Below are 11,928 nucleotides of genomic sequence, written 5' to 3' on the forward strand. Positions count from 1 at the left end.
TCTCTCGTCCGGCGCTAAGGAGAAAACTGACCTTTTTACACTCGTATTTCTTAGCCCCGGACTTTCCAAACGACATGAATATTCATGATTACGCTGTGCACTGTTACAAGTACATGCACGCACCGGCAGCACTTGATTACCTCATTTCTGATTGGTCAGTGGGGGTCAGACTTCGTCTCCGTCGCTTAGCCCCGGATTATTTTTTCGTTCTGTTTACACTCACTTGCTTGGCTAACCCTGCTATTTTGCAGGGCCAGATACACTGTAGTACCAGACTATCGGTGGGGCTAGCCCACTTTGGCAAAAACGAGTGTAAACAGACAGTGAGCTAAGGATAGTCCCGTACCAACGGTGGGGCTAAGCCCCCCCCCCCCCCCCCCCCCCAGCCCCACCGTTGGTACGGGACTAAGCAAAAATTTACAAGTGTAAAAAGCCCTTATGACATAGATGGTCATTTTGACCAAGGGATTCCAACTTTGTGTGGGACACCCACAGATCAAATGAAGTTACAAAATTGAGCTGAAAACTGCCACATACACATTTATAAGCATTACATGCAGCAAATCTCATTAACTGATGTGAAAAATTACGCCCAACTACTCTTTGATATTTTTTTCCCTCTTTTTAGTGGTGATAGCTCTGACTTGCAGTCATGGATAGTACAGAAGACGCACAGCAGGAGACCCCAGCGGAAGCAGGTGAAACCGAGGAAACCCAGGGGGAGAGTGGGGCTGCAGAGGGCACCGATGCAGCATCTATGAATGTCCTGGAGACCTACCTACAGAACTTCAATGAGGAGCTGTCGTCAGGGCCAGCAACTGCCTCGGCATCCAACAGTGAGCAGCCGACTGCAGGTAGGTAGCATCCCCAACAACTATCTCTGCACCTCCACCCTCCACCCTCCACCCTCCACCCTCCACCCTTCACCCTTCACCCTTCACCCAAAACAAAATACAAATGTACAAAAAAATCTTGTTAAGGTAGCACCCGGCACTACAGTACTTGTACAAAATTATGTAAGTTTGAGTAATGCATGATGTAAGAGTATTGTACAGATCAGTGCTCCAAGGAAATACAGACAACAAATCATTCAGTATTTTTCTGTCAAAAGGGAATGCAAGGCTTAGTTTTATTTGGTCTTCAAAAAAAAAATCAGTCCTTTTCCTTTTTGCCATTATTATACCCCCGCCAAACGAAGTTTGAAGGGGGTATATAGGAATCAGCGGACGGTCGGGCGGTCGGTCGGGCGGTCGGTCGGGCGGTCGGTCCGTTGCAAATCTTACGTCGCGAACTACTTCCTCAGTTTTCAACCGATTCCCATAAAACTTGGCACAGATGTGTGCCTTGGGTTGTAGATGTGCAAGACGTATTTTTTGACAGTACCCAAAAGTATGTTGCCATGGTAACGGCATATTATGGGCAAAAATGGGTACAAATCTTGCGTCGCGAACTACTTCCTCAGTTTTCAACCGATTCCCATAAAACTTGGCACAGATGTGTGCCTTGGGTTGTAGATGTGCAAGACGTATTTTTTGACAGTACCCAAAAGTACGTTGCCATGGTAACGGCATATTATGGGCAAAAATGGGTACAAATCTTGCGTCGCGAACTCCTCCCACAGTTTTTGATCAATTTTTATGAAATTAGGTACAGATGTTCATCTGAATATGTTAATGTGCAAGACAGATATTTCCGCAGTGGCAAAAAGTACGTTGCCATGGTAACGGCATGTTATTGGTAAAATATAGGGCAAAATGCTTCATGGCAAAACTGCTTCATCAGTGTTCTTCCAATTCTCATGGAATTCATATTGAATGTTTGTCTTAGGATATAGGTCAGCATGACACATTTCTTGACAGTGACAAAAAGTATGTTGCCATGGTAACAGCTCACATATTATGAGCCAAAATGATGGAAAATTTTGTGTTGCAAACTACTTCCTCAGTTTTTGCCCAATTTCCATGAAACTTGGTACAGACGTGTGCCTTTGGTTGTAGATGTGCAAGACGCATTTTTCGACAGTACCCGAAAGTACGTTGCCATGGTAACGGCATATTAATGGCAGAAGATCAAGGAAAGATCTTGCGGATTTAACTACTTCCTCAGTTTTTTGACCAAAGCTTATCAAATGTTGTTTTGACCAAAGCTTATGAAATGTTGTTTGACGGGGGTATAACCAGTCGCTGTAGCGACATTTCTAGTTGCATCTGCAGAACTTTTTAAAGGGGGATGTTCGCTACAATGACACTTGTGAAAATTATCTTCTGTGTTTTTGCATTTGTACATGGAAACATTGGCAGGCCACTTTATTTGTCTGGTTGATTCACTAGTTTGTATTTTGCTAACATTTCAGGGTGGAACGATGAAAAACGAAGTCAAAGTTCAGATTGACATTGGTCAGAAACTGTGGATTTTAACAGAAATTGAACAAGCATCGATATGTGATGATGCTTTGTCATCCTACAAACTGATAACAGGGCTGCCAACTCTCACGCATTGAGTGTGAGACTCACACATTTTGGTCCTTTCTCACACTAAAACTTTATTTCATTTGCATGCATTTCTATTGATCTCACTCATTTTGACTCCTAAATTATAGCATTGGCCTATGGGAGTCTCACTCTCGACTAGTTTCCAGTGTTGGCAGCCCTGTAATAATGGGTCAAAGATTATAGAAATGACCCCCACTGATTCACAAATTTGCTTGATACTTACCCCTTGTCCTACAGGGAAATCGTTATCGCAATGTTGGCCAGCTTATTAGCATTTTGATTGCTCTGTTGAGTTACCCTGTCATGATAATGATAAGGTTCAGTTTGAGAAATGCATAAAACTGTAAGGTATTAATACCAATAACATTGGGTCGCATCATACAAACATTTTATTGTATTCCATACAGGTTCTACATCACTAACATAATTTGATAGAACATTAATTTTAAAAAAAAAAATGAGTTTGTGACGGCAACACAGATGTCAAATGTTTAGGAGAACATTGTTCCACAGTGAGTTCCATATGAAGCTTAAATTCAAACTCAACCTCTTCCCCAAGCAGAAACAACAGCAGCAAGCGCTGAGGAAGAGGCGGATGGTGGTGGTGTAGCAGAGGAGGCAGAGGAGGTCAAAAGTGAGGTGAAGGAAGCGGAACAAGGGGAAGAAGGGGATCCTGAGAGTGGGGATGTCGAAGGGGAGCAACCTGCTGAAGAGGAGCAGGGAGAAAATACAGAAGAAAATGGTAAGTTATTGTGATGATGATGATGATGATGATAATGATGATATTAATAAATGTTGTTACTGCTGTAGTTGTTCTGATTGTCGTTGACATCATTATTATGACCTCCTCCAAGGAAGTTATGTTTTTACTCGCGTTTGTTTGTCTGTTTGCAAAATAACTCAAAAATTGTGAATAGATTTGGATGAAACTTACACGAAAAATTTATAATGACACCAGAAACAGATGATTAATGTTTGTTGGGGAGTGAACAATTATCTCGATCCAGGAATTTGAAAACATTCCTTTGAAGGATCATCATCAGCAAATAGGGCCAACAAACGAGGGAGTTCAAGCTACGTGTGCTTGAGGTGTGCGTACTTTTTGGAGAAATAGGATGATTTTCAGCATGCTGTGAATGGATGGAAATGAGGTGCTTGGCAGGAGATGTGCTTTCTCCAAGTGCTTTTCTAGTTTTTACTTAGTTATTTTTCAGGTATTATTATTATCATCGTGCATATTATTTCAGCATAATAATTATTAATGCATTGTTGTATTATTCTTATTATCAGTATTATTATTATTATTATTATTATTATTATTGTTATTATTATTATTATTATTATCATTATTATTAATTTTATGACTCTTCATATATAGTTATTCAATTTATTATCAGTATGACAACTGGCTACAGAATAGTTATCCACCTTCAGCGTGGATACAGCACTTTCATCAGTAAGCCAGTATGGTAAAACTGAAATCGATCACAAAAAGACAGGTAAATGAAAAGGCAGCAATTTCCTGGTGTAACATAGACATTTGTAAGAGTCACAGAATGAGAAAGGTTTGTTTTATTTCAAATTATTTAATGGATGAGTTAAAAGCCGCAACAATGACATATCTCTTCATGACTTTGCTCTTCTGATAACTAAGCGGATAAAGGAGACATCGTAGTAGGTGACGCGCAAGCAGTCCACGTCCCTGATCAAGCCACTATTGACATCACACACACCCTACAACTCTTAGCCAATGCTTCGGCCAACATCACTCCCAACAATGCACAGGAGCAGCAAGAGGTAAGTGTATAAATGCTTTTGGCAGGGTCTTACAACAAGCAGAGATCTTTGTCGGTCCTTCTGCACTGTCAAAATTTTTGTATTACACTCATTTGTGAAAAAGTGCAGCAAGATTGACAGTTTTGTTCTTGTTTTGTTTTTTCTGCGACACAATATAATTCGTAAGCAGATGTTTCCGTGCTTGGATTTACTGGGTCAGATGCATTCTTAGGAACGCTCCAAATTTATTTGTGTGTGTGTGGGAGCTCATTTCAGCATCTCATGTTAGTATGATGTACTTGACAGCAAAATAGACAAGAATACCAATTCAGTTGCGAGGTTGACTGTACATAGTTTGTATGAATGTAGTTTTGAGTTTGTGTAAATCTGCAAGTATTTTAACCTCATTGTGTGTAGAACCTACAATATGATTGAATTGTAACTAGATACTGAAAACTACAACAGATTTGGATCTTGTATATTTGATGTTTTTATTTTGTGTTTTCTGTAGGGAGATGTTTCAGGAGAACACCCATTCATTCAGCAGCTGGATGGCACCACACTAATAGACCAAGATGGCGCCAAGGTTGATCCAAGTCGTAAGTCACTTTATCTCTTTAAATCATGATTATGTGCTTCTTGCTGGAATCTTGTTAAAGTCATTGCAATTCTTTGACATAATTGTTCTGATATCAAATATAGGACAAATTCAATTACTACCCTAGCAGGGTTATGAGACCAAATATAGGACAAATTCATATGCAGCTTGCAGCTAAAACAGCAACCAGCTTATTCCACCAGTAGTTCATTCATTCATCAGTTATGACTGTTGTCACATCTGACAGCTTTTCTGTAATGATTTCTGGTCCTACTTTGATGGTAATTAATGATGTGTTAAAGGGGAAAAAAGCTTGATTTGCCTCTTTAGTTTTAGTACTGTTCCATCTATTCTTAAAGACTAGATGCTTCTCTTTCTAGTGAATGATAACTTATATCAGAGGAGAGCTTGCAAAGCTACGATCATTTCTCTATGTGTTACTTGATTTTTGTGCCGAAGGTATTGCTGGGATCCAGACAGTTGACGGAGAGCAAGTGGTGATGGTGCACAATGTCGAGGATGGCTCGTCGATCGGCCAGCAACAGGTGATGAGGCTTTTATGTCGTGTTTTCAGTCAGATTTGGGGAGGAAAATCTGTTGATTAGTTGTCTCGTATGACTATCCCTATATTGTTATTGGTGGCAAAGGGCCGCCGTCAGGTGATTGTAATTATGAGACATTTACATGGGGCTCGAAATTCAAAGCATTAATTAAGTTGGAGATGTCTTCTTTTTTTTTTTTAATTTCCAGAGGCAGGCATGTAAATATGAGGTCTATCGTTCTGTTCTGTATCATTTGGTGAGACAAATTGAAGGTTAAGATGAGCTGTATGCTGAGCTGTGCCCAATGTGTAAATATCACATGAGAGAAAAATGGGTCGCTTGAAGCTCAGTGTAGGCTTCAAATGAACTGCTGTTCTTTTTGTAAAAGCTTTCCCCTCATCAGTGCCAGAACATTTCCTCCTTGACACGCAACTGGATGATTGACTGAACACATCAAAACGTCTCTGTCTTGTGTTTTGTGATAAGAGCTTGCTGTTTTTGAGAAATATAATACTAGTGAAATATATGGCATATACAGCTACCCAGCCTTCCTGACTTTCACTGTTTCTGACATTTTCCCCTTTTGTAGGTTTTGATGGTGGCCATGCAGGACAATGGTCAACTTCCTATGGAGCAAGGGGTCACGCAGATCGCCTTCTCTGGTGCACCGGTCAGCATGGTGGGAGATAACATTGTGTACCAGTCCACGTCCAACACCCAGTTTGTTCCAGTGTCACACAATGGAACCACACAGCTAGCAATGGCACAGGTGAGGAAAGGCAGGCCTGATACAAGAAAGGGAAATTATCGTATTTCATGGCTGGGGTCTTTATGTATGTTTGTGTGACAAAGCAGACAATATTGTTTTTACAAATGAGGTAACAGTAATAATTCCTTGTCTGTCTGAATTTCATACAGATTATCATTATCCATGCTGTTGCTGGTCAATTTATTTTGATGAATTTGTGTCCTCTGAAAGTTCAGTCACACGTGTAGTAAAAGAACAATTGGTGGTTATCGAATTTGTCAATAGCTAATCAGTGGTCAACACTTGTGTATTTGATGTGTTTAGTCGCTCCTCCTTTGGGTATCTAGGTTTAACGTCAATCAAATACACACACATACACACAATAGTCACGATTCAGATCCACAACCCCCCCCCGTAGAGTATGGTAGTCTGTTAAGAATACTACTACAAAACTATTTAAACTGATTTAGGGATATGTCAAAACTGCCTGTTAACAATACATGTCAAAGCAGAGACAATAACTTTGATGCTGATAAAATCTAGGAGACTCCCAAGATACCTTGCACATAATTCGGCAGAAGTAGATACTATAGGCCCTTTTCAGGGCCACATTCATACCTGAGAAAGAATATGTCATGCACTGTTTAGCCTTCTGCCACCCCAACGTTCTAGCAACATGGCAGCCTTCAAAGATTTCACATATATTTCTTGTCTTAGCAGTGCAAATCTGTAGAGCTACAATATGCAGATATCAAACTTGCAATAGAGTGCTGATATTGAGTTTTCTCCATAATAATTATTTTAATTTGACGTTGCTTGCATTACAGCCTGGCTCTGAACCCGGGACAGAGGTGTACACAATCTTGCAGACAGTGGAAGGGACAGATGGAACTCCAACTGTGACAGCATCAGATGGGGGTGGGGATGAACAGCCTGTAATTGTGACTTCAGCCAGTGACCAGCCATCCTTCACAGAGCTGAATCCTGTAGAGCATACAGAGCAGCAGGAGACCCCACAAGGTGACGGGGAGCTGCAGGTGGCGTCCGTGGACAACGAAGAGGTGACCATCATCGTGGAAAAGCCGGTCAAGAGGAGAAGGGGCCGTCCACGCAAGAACCAGGAACACAAGGCCAACTCGCAGACGCAGATTGTCATCGTCAGGGAAGTAGTGGATGGAGAGGACGGGCAAGATCCATCCGTCTACGATTTTTATGCCGGAGAGGACGACACGGCTCCAGTGGCAGTCGGAAATGATGGGAAAACTCTGGAAGTGGTAGGGGCTAAGAAGAAGACGAGATATGTGGTGCCCAAGTTTGATGATGGAAGGCTGCTGGATCAGGTCCTCAACAGAGCCAAGAAGGGCGGCACAGGGAGGAGACCAAAGGTGCACGAGTGTAATCTCTGCGGGAGAATATTCCGTACCTCAACCTTGCTGCGGAATCACCACAACACGCACACAGGCACAAAGCCTTACAAGTGTGAGATATGCCCGAAGGCCTTTGGAACATCAGGGGAGCTTGGTCGCCACATGAAATACATGCACACCCACGAGAAGCCCCACAAATGTCCCCTTTGCGACTATCTCAGTGTGGAGGCATCCAAGATCAAGCGCCACATGCGCTCACACACAGGAGAAAAGCCCTATAAGTGCACACTGTGCGAGTATGCCAGTACTGACAACTACAAGCTGAAGCGCCACATGCGTGTCCACACTGGGGAGAGGCCCTTCCAATGTAGCCAGTGTGACCAGGCCTTCTCTCAGAAGAGCAGCCTCAAGGAACACGAGTGGAAACACGTCGGTAACCGTCCCAGCCACAAGTGTGAGCACTGTGACACCACATTTGGACGCTTTGCTGACATGAAGACCCACATACGCAAAATGCACACAGCTGGCGAGCCGATGATCTGTAAGATATGTGAGAATGCATTCTCAGACAGGTACACCTACATGCAGCATGTTCGTAGCCACAGAGGAGAGAAGATCTACAAATGTGGAGAGTGCGGGTACTCAGCTCCGCAGAAGCGTCACCTTGTCATTCACATGAGGGTTCATACTGGGGAGAGGCCGTACCAATGTGAAGAATGTCACGAGACCTTCAAGCACAAGCAGACCCTGATCAACCACCAACGCAGCAAACACAACATAGTTCAGGAAGCGGACGGCTCCAAGAAGCGAAAGGCACCGGATGAGATCGCCAGCCCCAGCAAACGAATCACGAGACGCCAGCGCATGCAGATGCAAGAGCAGGCTGCTGCAGAAGAGGTGGCGGAAACGCAAACCCTAACGACAGCTGACGGCAGCACCATCCAGGTGGCCATGCAGCAGGGTGCAGAAGGCACCGTTCAGCTGGTGCAGACCACAGACGGTACGGTACCCGTCATTCTCACCGTCGGCGGGAATGGCCAGAATGTGGACGAGGCCTTACAGATGATGAATGGCAGCATCGCAGCCGTTCAGGGAAACCAGGAGCCAGGTCAGTTGATCATGCCGGTGGAGCAAGGAGAAGGGGACAACATGCACATAGAGGGCCAAGCGGCCACCAACCAGCTGCAGGTTTCCGAGGCATCGGGTGACGCCGCTCAACCTCCGGAGCTGCTAGCTGAGCAGGCTGGTGAGCAGCAGGAAGCTCCTGCGCAAGCAGAGGGCCAGGCCCTGACTGAGCAGCAGGCTGCCACCCTCCAGCAGCAGATGGTGAGCCAGGGCATCATCTCGGAGGGATCCGTCATTGCAGCCATGGAGGAAGATGATGATGGCACGGGAGACGGCACCATCTATCTCTTTGTGGAGGAGCAATAGCCACCGCCTTTACCACTTGTTCCTTCACACATTAACAGTAGTTTGGGTTTCAAGAGACTTTTGGAGATGTACAACTAGACGGTCAGTTTTTAACTTCAGATGGGTTTTAAATGTTATACGTACTTCATCTGTGTCATACTTTCTCAACATTAACTTTATTCCTATCAGTGATATAGATGTGTTGATTTCGACTTGCTGGGTTCTGGTTCCTGTCTCCAACTCTTTAATGAAATAAGATGATTATGATATCTTTGATTGTTTTTGCTATTTTTGTTCTTCAGAATTTCCAAGCAATTTTGAATAATATTTTTTTTTTTTAAGCAAACAAGCAGAAGATTCCAACAATTGCACTGAATCCAAGAGCAAAATTTCCTCATTTCAGCCATCTTCATCCAAAATTTGTAATTCTGTGTATTATTTCATTACTGTATGCTGGTCATATCAGTAGAATGTTTTGGAATTGAAATGGGTTGAATTCACCAATTAATTTTCAATAGGGGTTAGAGCAACTTAAGGGGTTAGAAGAATTTTAGGAGTCAGTTGAATGAGAGGTACCTAGTTAAAGGGATGGAACTGTTTTTGGTTGAGATGGCGATTCACATTTCAATTTTTTATGAGGTAATGACAAGCCACTTATGAAATATTAAGGAGCATACAATTTTAAGAGGAATTCAGAGTTTATTTGATGAAAATCTGTTTTGAAATGGCTTAGATAAAGAAAAAAAAAAGTACATTAAAGTGGTCCTAATGAAAGTTGGTTGCCACCTTTTATTAGGACCTCTTTGTTTTTTGATATCTCAGCCATTTCAAAACCAGTTTTCATCAAATAAACTTTGAATTCCTCCTAGAATTGTACACTCTTTTATATTTCGTAAGTGGTTTCTCATTATCTTGCAAGATGTAAAGATCTGAATCCCCATCTCAACCAGAACTATACCATTCCTTTAAGCCATGTGTTTATATATCAGGGGAAACTTGGTATAACGAACACTGCTATAACGAGACATCGGTTATTACGAGGAAAGTTTCCCGGTCCCAACTTTCCTTCCACACAAGTCTATGTAAAATGCTACTCTTATAGCGAGATCGGCTATAACGAAATAACTGCTATAACGAGATAAATTTTGTGATTTCCAAACAAAGAAAAACATAGCCAGTCAAACCTGTTATAGTGAGGTAAAGCAAAATGTCTTCGGGTAAAGCTTTACTTCGCCTGTGCTATCATGTTCAGAGATTGTAAAGCTCGATGCGCCAAAAACTGTGTCTTGTCCACACATATTTTCTTCAGTGCACTCCAGCTACCACCGCATGTTGAACTTGAATGTGTATGTGTGTGCGCACTGATACATGCAGAAAATGTGGTGGGACGGCCGAATGCATACATGACATCATCATGACGTTTAGTAGGTGTAAAGACAATCTGATGCTGTGATTGGCTTTCTACGTAGGGAATTCCCCATCTTCACACACGCAGTCATAATGTACATAAATACAGAATGTGTCGCATACACACACAGCATGCATTGTGCAGTTCAAGCTTTCCACACACAACACACGCTTGCCATAACCACATACCAATCCACAGACGATCGTGACACAATTGCAATAAGCTATATAAATTTACAAATTCAAACATCTGCAATTAATAAGAAACACATTCTTGATATTGGATTTCATCGGCTAAAAACATTTTCTTACCAATAAAGGTGAGTAATTCCCTCACACACATTACCAAGTTATCAGTATTAATTAAAAGATGATGGGTAGTCCCCCATGTGCAAATTAATGTCTATATGTTATGCTTTCTTTTATGCCTACTGATATAACGAGATATCGGCTATAACGAGGAAAATGATTCGGTCCCGACCATCTCGTTATATCGAGTTTCCACTGTATTTTTTTCACCGTTGAATTATTCTAACATTTGATGGGGATGTGAGACAGCCATTTGAAGTAGACGATGCAAGTGCCAGGAGGTAATGATGTGTAAACACATTTGAGCAACTTTGATTTATTGCTTTTAAGACTGTATGAAGCTTCTATATGGCCCTGCATCATGGTGAAATTCGGACCCGTATGATGGTCTAATCTAGGCTCCTGTTTTTGATGATGCTACCCTCAGTGATATGTCTTTTTCAGAGTCAAAGATTATATTTCGCTTGCTGACATTCTGCTGGCAGTAATCAGTTATTGTTGGAGAGGAGAGCATTTAGGACAACAGTTGTGCATTTTTTACTGCCTCCCTCGTTAAAATAAAACAAAACAACCTAACATCTCCTTCACTGCTTTCTTTTACTTTGCTGCCAATTGTAAGACATAACCATAAGTTTGTGATCCATGCTTTGCTTACTCAAGCTTCAATCCCAAATTTACCACACCAAGCCTTGTAGTCCTGCAACCTATTTTAGTCCCTGGATGAATGTGCCAATATTCCTGCAAATTACTTTTCTGGCTGTGTGATCTGTAGGTACATTTCTTCCTGTGTATATGTCCTTTCCTCTTCTTTTCATATTTCTTTTTTAACGTTTTTACAGGATTATACGTCACATCACTTTTTGAGCAAGATCAGTTTGGAAATGAGAGGGATGAGAAGCATATTAGGCTAGTTAGAAATTTGATAGAATTAAGATAAAAGTTCATGAAATCAATCAGTTACAACCACATTGTGTTATACCAAGATGCATGTATACAAGGAACTTGAGCAATCTAGAGAAAGTGATTTCTTTGGTTCTGTTTAAAGTGATTATGATTATTGTTTGTGTATGACTTTTAATTGTTCTGAATGCATGTTTACAGAACTTATGATCAGCAAGCAATGGTCAATTTATGACCTGAGTAGATGCAGGTATGCAAACATACATGTGATGTTCAGCTATCTTCACATTGGTAACAAATTGTCTAATTTTTAAAGTCTGAGTTTACTTGCCTGTGATACGATGTCGAAAAATTCTCTATTCGTTTGGCTTCCATGGCA

At 41.7% G+C, this 11,928-nt stretch overlaps 1 protein-coding gene across 1 annotated transcript; it reads left to right on the forward strand.

The window, feature by feature from the left end:
- Nucleotides 1–757: 757 nt before the first annotated feature.
- On the forward strand, nucleotides 758–9,611 carry LOC139725627 (uncharacterized). The gene is made up of 7 exons (XM_071636720.1): nucleotides 758–854; nucleotides 3,055–3,234; nucleotides 4,147–4,289; nucleotides 4,780–4,867; nucleotides 5,326–5,411; nucleotides 5,998–6,177; nucleotides 6,984–9,611. The coding sequence occupies exons 1-7, from the start codon at nucleotides 758–760 to the stop codon at nucleotides 8,952–8,954; spliced, it is 2,745 nt and encodes a 914-aa protein (XP_071492821.1). The 3' UTR covers nucleotides 8,955–9,611.
- Nucleotides 9,612–11,928: the final 2,317 nt, after the last annotated feature.

The sequence above is a fragment of the Diadema antillarum genome, unplaced genomic scaffold, assembly GCF_040938485.1.
Source record: "Diadema antillarum isolate AM-2024a unplaced genomic scaffold, OU_Dant_1.0 scf00000017, whole genome shotgun sequence".
NCBI classification, from domain to species: Eukaryota; Metazoa; Echinodermata; class Echinoidea; order Diadematoida; family Diadematidae; genus Diadema; species Diadema antillarum.

Bases quoted from the DNA above. Each gene is read 5' to 3' on its own strand.
- LOC139725627 (XM_071636720.1), top strand. From the start codon at position 758: ATGAATGTCCTGGAGACCTACCTACAGAACTTCAATGAGGAGCTGTCG. The intron at 4,868-5,325 runs GTAAGTCACTTT...TTTGTGCCGAAG, and splicing joins CGCCAAGGTTGATCCAAGTC to GTATTGCTGGGATCCAGACA. The intron at 6,178-6,983 runs GTGAGGAAAGGC...CTTGCATTACAG, and splicing joins CACAGCTAGCAATGGCACAG to CCTGGCTCTGAACCCGGGAC.